The following is an 11,776-nucleotide window of genomic DNA, read 5'->3' on the forward strand; positions in this document are numbered from 1 at the left end:
TGTCAGAGAGGGTTTCGATCACGACAAGTTTGTTTTGTATCAATCATCGTTCGATTCCAACTCTCAAAATATGCCTAACACTCGGATTAAGTCAAGATGTTTTGACGATCTCAATGATCACGAAAGACTTCAGGATAGGTAATATATCCATCGATTGTTCTTGTTCAATTTTGTTTTTCCCGATAACTCTCTGTGACTCTATAGTTTTCAGATTGGAGTGGGAAGGTTACACAGAGATCAAGATAAAAAGTGATGGAAATTGCCAGTTCCGTGCTTTAGCTGATCAACTCTACAAAACCTCGGATTGTCATAAACGTGTTAGACAAGAAATCATACAACAGGTAAATCACAAATCTCGAAAACTTTTTTCTAACTTCGCAGATTGTTTTTTTAACGTATGATGATGATTGATTATTGACCCTTTTTTCCTAATCAGCTAAAATATCATCCAAAATTGTACAAATGATTTGTTGATAAGATGGAATTCTCCGAGTATGTAAAGAACATGTCGAATAACTAAGTGTGGGGTGATGAAGTCACATTGAAAGCAGCTGCAGATGTTTATGGAGTTAAAATAGTACTCATTACATCGTTCAAAGATATCACTTCCACTGAGCTTCTTCCCAAGTCTCGAAAACAACCCGATAGAGTCATTTACTTGAGCTATCTAGCAGGGATAAATTACAACTCCATCCACAAAAACGAAGGTTTAACTTTCTCCTTATATATTGCTTGTCCTCTTCGTAGCAATATTTATCATCCTTATTAATTATTCGTATTGTTGGCTGGATTAGGTTTATATACAAAGGAGGAGACGGAGAAGGAGAATGGGAACGAGAAGAAGAAAAAGAAGAAGAACGATTTGTTTTCATGATCAGGACGATTTGTTCAAAATGTTTCTTCATAAGGTTTTTGGCCTTGTGGTTTATTGCTGAGAAGACAAATTATTTGGTCTTGATGATCAATGCTTTGTAGTTTGTTCTGTGTCTTGCATATAATTTTGTTACATAGGTAGAAAGTAGTTTAGACTATAGAGTTCTATGTAAAGTTTGAGATAAAGGAAGATGATGGAACACAATTAACTGATGATGAAGCATTTCAATTTCGTTACAATTGTTTTATATATGGCGTTTCAGCTACTTGTATTGAATTGTCCTGGTAATCGTAGGTGTTTTGGTTTTGTTATTGTTGGATTTTCAAGTCAATGATCTGCTTTCTTCCTTCTCTAAATTTTCACAATCTTTTGGTCTCAAGGATTTTGTTTTTTTGATAAACTGTCTAAAGGATTCTTTAAGAACAATTCATGATTTTGATAAGAAAAGTCAATGAATTCCACATTTTAAGTTTGGTAGTTTTGATTACGGGTCTCTTACACAAGAAACGTCTGTCCTAATCCAAATATCAAAAGTAATTGTTTGAAGCTTTTGTTGTGTCTAAAACAAGTGTTCTAAGAAGCCAAGATACTATTGCCATACGCTTTATCATATGGATATTTGGAAGAATCTTGTGATAGCTAATAACATGCAAATTATTGATCAAATTTGACTGACAACAAAAATACGAGAATAGTTAAAACATCATTGATCCAAAAAGATTATGCTTAATGAGAGGTACAACAACTTATAAACTCTCAAAATAACAAGGTTCTCAAAGTAAAAATATCAAAAACTACAAGAGCTTCAAAGCCAAACCCATCGATGCCATCATGTGTGTTTTATAAGCATCAATCATGAAGTTGGTGCTTGATCAACGGTACTGTAGAAACAGAGAACACAAAATCAGAATAAACAGATATACCAAAATAGAATGAAACAAACAGAAGTCGGTGGGATTGAAATTATACCTTGATGAATCCAATCTCCTTGGCGTTGCTGCGGAAACACTGTCTGCAGCAGTTCAATCCATACTTCCTGATCAGCCCGTGGGAGTTCCCGCACACACGGCTACATACATAAAACAATTGCATAATACAAAGTCAGAATCTTCAAATGCCAAATATAAGACATAACAAAGCTCACATACGGCTATATATATAGAGAAACCAAGTATAGCAATCTTATCATACATAAGTTAAATCACTATAATCAGCTACATACAAAGTCATAATCATAATCACATAGCTAATCTCAAATGGTGAAGACTGAAACCAAACATAACAATCTCATACATTAAGACAAGAATTTGCAAAATACAATTTCAGAAACTTGACTGCCAAATATAACACATAGCTAATCTCACATATAACCACAACACACAAATCATCAAAGCAAAATCTCTCTGTCTCAAAACACAGTCAGTATCAGATAATTCCCAAAACATAATCATAGAGGATAAGATCCATCATAGAACAAGGAAATGGTGTTCAAGTTCTATACTTGTAAGAACCAAACAAATCAAAGCAAAACGCGAGAGATAGAGAAAGATGATTGATTTACCATAAACGAGATCCAGGTCCGTACTTCTTCGGATGAGAGTTCCAGACATTGGAGTGACCCATTTCGTCGATTTGCTCACAGAGGAATAACAAACGGCGATTGAGAAACTCTTCAAAACCCTAGAAATTTTGGTCTCGATGAAGAAGGAAGAAGCTGATTTTTATAACTCATTGGTTTTATCGTAAATAAATAAATGGGCCATGTTTAAAAGGCCCATTAGGCCCATTAATGGGCGGATTCTTTTCTTTTTTCCTCTTCTTCATCCACATGTTCTTTGCTATGATCCTCTGAGTGTTTTTGTTTAATGAATCCATGGCCACTCGACCTCTCATCTCTCTGCAACTTCTTTCTTCTTCTTCATCTTCTTTGTTAAACCAAACACCACAATTTCTCTCTTATCAGAAACCAGAACTAATCAGCCAGCATAGAAAGTGGTCACGAACAAGTGCTCATCAATCCTCGGCTAGTCTCATCATTCACCCTTCAGTTCTCTTCCTAAGTAGCGGCTTCGATGGCGGTGGCGGATTCATCGATACACAGACTTTCATTGTTACTATCAGTCTCGTTGTAGCCATTGCTCTATCTCTCTTCCTTGGCTTCAAGGTTTCATATTGATTCAATGAGTCATTTACTTAAGAAATTTTAGTTGTTTTTTTTAAAATCTTTTAATGTCTTATTGATTGTTGCAGGGAGATCCAGTTCCATGTGAGAGATGTGGTGGAAATGGTGAATCTCTTTTTATTCTTACATGAAAATTTCATTTCTTGAAACTCTATCTCTATTCTTGCATTATGATTAGTAAATGATTAAATTTTTAGTCACCTAGAAGAATAAATCAGAATCCATTAGGTTATATGTAAGTTATCTTTCAAAAAATCCATAACTAGTTTTACTCTGTACCATGCTTCTCTTTTGATTGGATACTTATTTTATGAACTGTTCAATGGAAGTAAGTAATGGTTAAGATTATTGTTTCACAAGTATTCTCATTCCCTTTTCGAGACTAATTGTCTTTATAATCCTTTTTGTTTGATTGGTTTGCGCGAAAAGGCGGAACGAAATGTGTATTCTGCCTAGAAGGGAAGATGAAGGTTGAATCTGGGATGGTTAATTGCAAAGTCTGCAAAGGTTCAGGTACTTAATTACTTAACCATTTCTTAATCTTTTTTTCTTTTTTTGGTGCTATATGCAGTTGTTTCTTAATAACATATGAATAAGTTTTTTTTTGTTAATGTAGGTTTGATTTTTTGCAAGAAATGTGGAGGTTCTGGATATTCTCGCCGTTTATAAGTTAACTATTTTCAATATTCACATTGGTCCTTTGAACTATTATGATATTTATTCTAACTTGTTTATATAGTCATATAACAAAACTGTGGTGCATTTTCTTGTTTAATTGTCTGTCATCCACAGTTTATCAGTTTCACTTGTTACATCAGTTCAAATACGAGCAAGTGATTGGTACTAAAGAAATAGTTTCCTAGGCAAAATTCTAACGCAAGTTGATTCGAGGTACAAAAGATGTAAACTCATGAGCTTAGTTATGTTTTAGTTATTCTCTTCCTTAAAATCAGTCATATTTGGTTTTGATCAAGATTTTCCTGTTCATATTACCCTTATTGGAATAAGATTCTTCTCAAACATCAATATAATTTTCCACAATGTTACATTAGCCGGTATTTTAGAAGACTTGTTTACACATCAGCCTTTTTGTTTACTTGCGGGTACTATGAATTTAGCAGGCATTCGTTAGCCTAAGTACTAGGTTTGTAGTGGGTCAAATACGGATCAAAAATTTTAAAACCCGTATCTGATAGATGAGGTAGAAGGCATACCTAAAAGTTAGTGTAATATTTATATATTCTCAAACTAGAGACGACACACGACTCCAAGACCGAGAGAATGGATGTATAGATGGATGCACCTATCTTTACAAACAAAGTGATGCCCCATGCCCCACATAACTATTTAATATATGTATAGATGATTTTTTTTGCGCAAAATGTCAAAAAAAGCTTCAACTTATCGATTTCGTTAAAAAGGCTCAACTTGCATTTGACGAAATATATGTAGCTAACATTTATTGATTTCTCAATTAAATCGCGAATTTTTGTTGACTTTTCATTTTAATCGTTAACTTTGCCAAAATAAGATGATAAATTTGGAACAAAAATTTTGTTGGAGATGATTAATTTGAAGTTGAGTCTCCAATCAAATCGATTTCATAAGTTATTGCAAGATGTTATGATATCATGTTTTTCCAATCTTAGGTTCATTCACCATTCTAAAAGTTTCTTATTGTCTCACCCTAAATTCTCAAACCACCTTTTTAACTACAATATTATGGCAAAGGAAATCCATTTATCTGTAAGATGGTAGAGAAAATCTTTGTATTTTTTTTGTGTGTGTGTTATTTTTGTTTCTAAAATTTAATTGTTTAACTTGTTCTCCCATTGTTTTTATAATTCGTTGTAATTTATATTGAAGTTTACACCTTCTTTTCTTGGCCATCAACAGGGGCGGAGGTATAAGCATAACAAGGGGGTCAATTGACCCCTATGAATTTATAAAAATTATTTATTTACTTGTATATTTAGAAGCAAAACTCACAAAAATAGTTTAAAATTTGCTTATTGACCCCCACAAAAATTTGTTTCGAAATAAATTTTAGTCATTAGATAAAAATTGACCCCTATAACCATAATGGCTAGCTCCGCCACTGGCCATCAATCTATGAAGGATTATTACCAATATTCTTGTTCGATTTTAAGTAACTTGCAAATAGACGTAATATAGACCACTTTCAAAAAACTGTCAAAATTAATATTTAAAACAAAAAAAAACTATGCAATTGACCCTTTAAAAAATGTCAAAAATTAAAATAATAATTAGATGCAATAACCTTATCACACTACTCTTTTTTTTTTATATGAGGGGAACTAATCACCTTGTAACTAATGAATACAGAGATTTGATATTGTTATTAACTGCCCTAAATTCTCAGTGCGATGTGGTTTGTAGGTCATATGTGCCTATTGAATGAACATGAGTTTTTGAATATCAAATACGATACATATATTACTTCAGTGTTGTGGAACTGAGAAAATGAAGATGAAACTGTTTCAACAAATATTGCTGAAAAGAAAGTTGAAAGGTTTTTTGATGGAAATTTCTAAATTTATCATAGAGAGGTGCAAAGATTGCTATACACACTCAAATATATTTTAGGGTATGCATGAATTAAGATGGTCGTATTCTTTTTTTTTTGAGATGACTTCACGTTAAAGGATATGAAATTTGCTACAACTTTAAAACATTTGATTCTATTTTTCTTTTGTTTTTTTACCGTAGATGTTTTTTCTTTTAGCATGGAAAGTTAAAAAATATCTTTTTATTGTTTACAAAATACAGAAAACATTCCAAACAATCGTGATACGTAAATATAGAAAATTGAAACACATTCGATAAAGGGTTGGAAGTAACTCAGCTATACTTTGGTAGTCTTATAGGTAACATATATGATTTGTTAATTTCCCCTTTCATACATTTTTAGTGGCTATCAGCTTGATGCTGAAACTCCGGCATTTCTAATTTAAATAATATATGAAAATTCAATGTTGTTGAAAATGAATCTGAATCTTGTAGTTTTGTTGAAATCAATATATTCGATGCTTCTAGTAGATACTCATTACGCTCGGTCGGGAGTTTCACTCATCTTCTCTTCCAAAGTAATCGAGGAATACATGACGATATTTCTAAAAGCATGTATTCTTTGTAAAGCATGGATGAACAATTGTGGATCTTATTAGAGTAATTGGGATTGAAACTTATCGTATTTTTGTAACCAACTAATACATCTTTAAAATCTACTAGTAAACCAAAAGAAGTACGGAATCCAAACTAGAAATTCTAGTGAGCATCTTGGTGATGTAGAGGCTTCATATGTTTTTCTTAGAAAATCGAATCCTTCTTCTGAGTCGTTATAATCAATTTCGATGGCAACATATGGGTAGTGTAACTTCATCACAACTAACCATCTCCTCATTGTATCTTTAATAAAATGTTTGAAATGATATTCCTTTCTTTGTTCCTTACATGCGTCATGAATCATCAGATGTTCATCTCCAACATCAATGGATGTCAACATTGATTTGAGAATTAATCCTTCTGTTACCATATAAAACAGCATATCTCTAATCTACAACCATTAAAGTGAAACTTCTATAAATTAATATTCGATAAATTATTATCTCGTTAATTAATAACTTTCTCCTGTTTTAAATTGATAATTTGGTCCAAATATCACCTCTATAAATGAATAAAAATTATAAATTAATAAAATTTAGTAAAATACATTGATCTTAATATTATTATATATAGAGGTTTTACTATACTTGTTGCCTTAATTCTCTCTTTTTTACCAATCCGGATTCCACAGTTTTAATGGTATCATCTCGATACATAAAGGTATTCCAGATTATTGATTCGCGTTGAAAGACTTTGTGTAGATCTTGGATCATCGATCTTGTGTAGTATTACACGCTGAATTCCGATTGATGACAGTTGGAAAGTGGCGACTCCTTTAGAGTAGAAAGCAACATGATCTTAAACACCGTGATGGGTATAAAGTGGCTTGTGATGATATACCAAATCTTATTTCATCATTATAAAACTCAAAGTTTGATATACCTAGATCCTAGATTTGGAATTGAAAGTTATTTCCCGAGTTGAGGAAAGTGATGTCGCAATCAACGATTCGATGGCGGTTAAGGAGCATGATTTCAATCGTGAAATTAGGGAAGTCGCCTAGATCTACTCCAAGATCTAAGCCAGATTCTGGTCGGAAAGAGACTTTCACGGATGGAGAGAAAAAAGCAATGAAACAATGGAAGATTTGCATCAAAAAATAGTTTTGAGTATCATTTATTCGCCCAAAACTGTGCAAAAAGAATAAAGATTGAAAAAACTAAGTGGAAAGGAAAGCTGACCGACACCGGCCGGGAATGAGAGTTTAACGGAGAGGGTGTGACTGTAGGGATGCCTTGGAGAGATCGCCTCAGAGAGAGACAATTTTTTTTTGTTTTGTTTCAAAAGAAACCGTTTAAAATTCTTAATTCATGCTAGTTTAGCTATATGACCATTCATCATTTATCTATTTACATCTCTATTACAATCAATCCCGGCCTTTGATTGATACCTATGAAACATAGTTCCGGCTCTAGACAGATACCTATAAAACAAAGGTATTAAGCCTCGAATTTCCGAAGCCCATTTTGTGGGGAAAAGATTAATAAATTTTTTTTAAGGCCCCATTTTTTAGTCCCTTAGATGGAAATAAAATGATATAGGCCCATTTTTATTAAAAAAAAAAAGCGATTTGTTTTATTGTGTATAAAAAATAATTTAAGGCCCCATAATTAGTCAGATATAAAAAAATTAGCAGTTTTAATATTTTCTAAAGGCCCCAATTTTTTTTTATTAGTCTCTAATATTACCGGGTCAGCACTGATCACGATATATGTGAAACATTGATCACTTTTGCTCACATTTATGAGGTTAATTCAACGACATTTTGTTCAATTACACAAAGTTTTTTTCAATCATCATTAACTCCACTCTTTTATTAAGCTTCTTCTCCAAATATTAGTTTTAAAACTTTTTTTTTTCTGAATTTATTTTATATGCTATGAATGCGTATCGCATTTGATGTAAAAAAATTCATGATAAATTTTCGTACAAGAGTATAAACACAACTAGAAATAATGACATACCATGGAATTTAAAACATTAAACACGATAAACATTCACATATATATATATATATATGTATATCTTGTTTAATGTTTTATATACTCTATTCGACTTTGTTATAGATACTTTATAAATGGTATACCATGTAATATAATTTGTTAATGTTATACTCTATTTTAAAAAAATAAAATAGATTCAAAATGTTACTCTTAATCCGAAAGTAAAATCATAGAAAGTAAACAAATAAAAAATTCTAAACTATTGTTAGAGAGTTTTCAATAATCTTGTTGATTAGTACTTCATAATCTTGTAAAGTTTTCCAAACAATCTCTCTATTTTGATGATACTTTTCATGACCTTATTTTGTGAAGAAAAGTATAGAAAGTCATAAAACAACAACATAATAATTTATTTCATTAACAATCATAGATTCTTTTGTTGTAATTGAATAACACAAAAATTTTAGTGACTTTAAAAGTATGAATCTAATCACTCCAGATTTATGAAGATTTTATATTATCTTTTACAAATCTTAAATTAATAACACCAAACTTTAACAAATTTTTAAAAATTCTTGATTGAATAACAGCAGATTCTACATCTATACTAGTATTTTTGCAGTAACTTTGGTGACGGGTGGGTAAAAATGCTTCCGGATTATTTGGATATCCGACCCGTTTCAAAAAATCCTTCACAAAAAATTTGTTGGCTCGGGTTTTTATTTAACCCAACTCATACACCGGATATTCCATATTTAATAATTAAGATATTTAGAAGATTTGATTAAGATTTATAATTATGATTCTCCTATCATCTTTGTTTGATTTGTTTTTAGTTGTTTTGAATCATCATATAATACATAAAGTAAAAAAAAATCAATTTTTTTCTGCATATACTGTGATTCGAAATTTTAAAATGGACATATATTATTCAATTGACGAAAATGTGTGTTCAACGTTTTACATCGATTAAAATATTTAGACAATGATTCAGAATCATATCATAAATAAGAACATTAATAAGATAAATGAATTTTTTGGCCGGACGGGTTTGGCGGGACGGGTTTTTGAATCCACAATAATAAAAAGATTAAAATATCATTAATCCGCCGCTTCAATACGGATTAAATCCTTATTTTTTTAATACCACAAATATTAGACATATTAAATCAGTCTCATTTAGAAAAGATTGTATAAAATCAAAAATTGTCCCGTGGTATAATGTCCCGTGGTCTTAGAGGATGATATGATTTGTAAATTTTTATATATAATAAATAATCATTAAATTTTAAAATAAAAACAAATCACGAGACGAGTTAAGAAATAACGGAACGGGTTATATTTTGGAAAGGATTTATATGGCGGACGAACTTGAATCAATATCTTTAATACGGGTTAAATCCTCAGTTTATTAATAACTAGATAAGGACCTGTCCATCGGACAGGTTTAATTTTTTAAAAATTAAAATTAAATTTAACAAAAAAATTAATTAACAACGTTATAAGTGAAATTTTTCTTTCAAAAGTAAAAAAATATTTACTTTTTTACTGTTGCATTGTTTTTGTAACCACTAAAATTATTAATTCAAAATTATTTCGAATGAAAAATATATCACATAACAATAAGTCATATTATACTTATATGAAGAACTAAAATTATAAATATTCATCATAAAGTTGGCGAATGAAACCAAAGTGGTTTTGAATTAGACACGTTAAAAATATAAAGATGATAAATCGACTAAATCCCTTAGCCTTCCAAGCTAATGTTGCGAGATCGATTCCTATATACTTGATTTCAACGACTTTATGATCAATCAATAAAAATTGAAAAATTCAAAAAATTATAAGCACGATGATATATGAATCTTATATAATTTAAACATAGAAATTTAAATAAACAATTTTGAAGTAGTATCATTAAATTCAAAATATCAAAAACAAAGAAGAAGCATATATGGTTCTTATATTCAAGAATTTCAAATAAACAATATAAAACTTTACTTAAAGTCTTCACATATTTCTAATTAAAAAATAAATTGATATAAATAATGTAAATTTGTAATTTAAATCAGGACAATCTTACAATACTACAATCATAATTGAGGACAAACAAAAAACATAGTTAAGTAAAAAATATTACAAAAAGGAAAATTTTTTTGATCTCTCATATTTCTAATTGAAAAAATTAACTCAAATAAATCATATGAGGATTATTTTAATTAATTCATCACATATTTCTAATTGGAAAGGAAATTGAGATAAATAATATAAAATTTTAAATTAAACATGACACATGATAAAATTTTTGAATGATAACGGTTCATGATACTATTAATTACTAACTTTGAGAAACAAAAATATATCATATTAGTTATATAATAACGTATGTTTCTTTGCTAATAAATTTGCCTGATTTTTTTCTTGTTAAATTAAACTATATATTTTAAATATAAAAGCGTATAACTTTCTTATTATTATCTTTGGACATTTTTTAAATTTTTTTATAGAAATATTTATTATTTACAATTATCCTTATAATTATCGTTTATATTTTTAAAATTATTTAAATATATAATTACTTACAAATATTTTAATTTTTCTATTTTAAAAAAGAAATTTTTGTCTTACACGTGTCAAAATCTAAGATCGATAGATTTGCCACGTGTCATGATCCTATGAGTTATTAACTTTGAAAACCATACTTTATATAATAAGATAGTCTCATGGACTCGTGGTATACCGTTACTTAATAACAATTGTAAACTATAATATAAATAAATATGTTATAAGGAGATACAATTTACAATTAAACCACAAACTTTTAAAATATGTAAACTTTAAAATTAAATCATCCCGCGGTGTACCGCGGGTTAAAATCTAGTAACAATTAAAGTCATTAAAACTCCATTTAAACCACAAACCAATAACACCCCTTTAATGGCTATCAAATCTTGGAGAATCATGAATCATGAATTAATACAATACATTAATTCATTTTACATATGTGAATCTGTGTTGAGCTATATAATATATATTCATGTGTGACTATGTGTTGATACATTAATTTAGTTGATAATATTTTTTATCTGAATTTGAAACATTAATTTGATACATATGTGACTATGTGTTGATACATTAATTTAGTTGATAATAATTTTTTTATCTGAATCTGAACTTTATTCTTAATTCTTATCTGAATTTGCATATCTCCTGCACATTAGACATTAAATTTAGTAGCAAACAATAGATCTGATTTTTTGCATTCAATTCACTATAATGAAAAATATTGGAAGGAAATGGAGGCTATGAATGAAGAAACTAGATAAGCTTCTTCTAGTTCAGCAGAAGAAAGTTCAATTTTCTATGTAGATGAGCAGTTCCAGATTCAAGATGGAGAGAGTAGTGAGTTGGAGGAGATCATCTATCTTCAGAATTAAGAGGGCTACAACAAAGGTTACAACAACTATAAGCCAAATAATACCCATTTGTCTTATAGAATCACCAATGTAGCCAATCCCTAAGACCAAGTCTACCCTCAACAGCAGCAACATGAGAGCTAACCCAAACCGTTTGTTCCTTATAATCAAG

General features: G+C 30.1%; 2 protein-coding genes and 1 long non-coding RNA gene across 3 annotated transcripts; 2 read left to right on the top strand and 1 right to left on the bottom strand.

The window, feature by feature from the left end:
* On the top strand, nt 1–1,084 carry LOC9313382. The gene is made up of 4 exons (XR_002332135.1): nt 1–138; nt 212–341; nt 437–707; nt 795–1,084. It is a non-coding gene; the product is annotated as an uncharacterized LOC9313382 (long non-coding RNA).
* Nucleotides 1,085–1,510: 426 nt separating this feature from the next.
* Nucleotides 1,511–2,591, bottom strand: LOC9311705 (40S ribosomal protein S29). The gene is made up of 3 exons (XM_002877268.2): nt 2,436–2,591; nt 1,844–1,943; nt 1,511–1,755 (listed from the first exon to the last, which is right to left on the bottom strand). Exons 1-3 carry the CDS (start codon nt 2,495–2,497, stop codon nt 1,747–1,749), a joined length of 171 nt encoding a protein of 56 aa, XP_002877314.1. The 5' UTR covers nt 2,498–2,591; the 3' UTR covers nt 1,511–1,746.
* A 122-nt stretch (nt 2,592–2,713) lies between these two features.
* LOC9313383 lies at nt 2,714–3,908 on the top strand. Its single transcript, XM_002875591.2, has 4 exons — nt 2,714–3,038; nt 3,125–3,161; nt 3,486–3,569; nt 3,673–3,908. The coding sequence occupies exons 1-4, from the start codon at nt 2,748–2,750 to the stop codon at nt 3,723–3,725; spliced, it is 465 nt and encodes a 154-aa protein (XP_002875637.1). The 5' UTR covers nt 2,714–2,747; the 3' UTR covers nt 3,726–3,908.
* The last annotated feature ends 7,868 nt before the right edge of the window (nt 3,909–11,776 follow it).

This window comes from Arabidopsis lyrata, assembly GCF_000004255.2.
Source record: "Arabidopsis lyrata subsp. lyrata unplaced genomic scaffold ARALYscaffold_5, whole genome shotgun sequence".
In the NCBI taxonomy this organism is placed as follows: Eukaryota; Viridiplantae; Streptophyta; class Magnoliopsida; order Brassicales; family Brassicaceae; genus Arabidopsis; species Arabidopsis lyrata.

Excerpts from the sequence above, each read along its gene's own strand:
- LOC9311705 (XM_002877268.2), bottom strand. The coding sequence starts at position 2,497 with ATGGGTCACTCCAATGTCTGGAACTCTCATCCGAAGAAGTACGGACCT. Across the intron at positions 1,944-2,435 it reads GGACCTGGATCTCGTTTATG|CCGTGTGTGCGGGAACTCCC; the intron begins GTAAATCAATCA and ends TTATGTATGTAG.
- LOC9313383 (XM_002875591.2), top strand. The coding sequence starts at position 2,748 with ATGGCCACTCGACCTCTCATCTCTCTGCAACTTCTTTCTTCTTCTTCA. Across the intron at positions 3,039-3,124 it reads CTCTCTTCCTTGGCTTCAAG|GGAGATCCAGTTCCATGTGA; the intron begins GTTTCATATTGA and ends TGATTGTTGCAG. Across the intron at positions 3,570-3,672 it reads CAAAGTCTGCAAAGGTTCAG|GTTTGATTTTTTGCAAGAAA; the intron begins GTACTTAATTAC and ends TTGTTAATGTAG.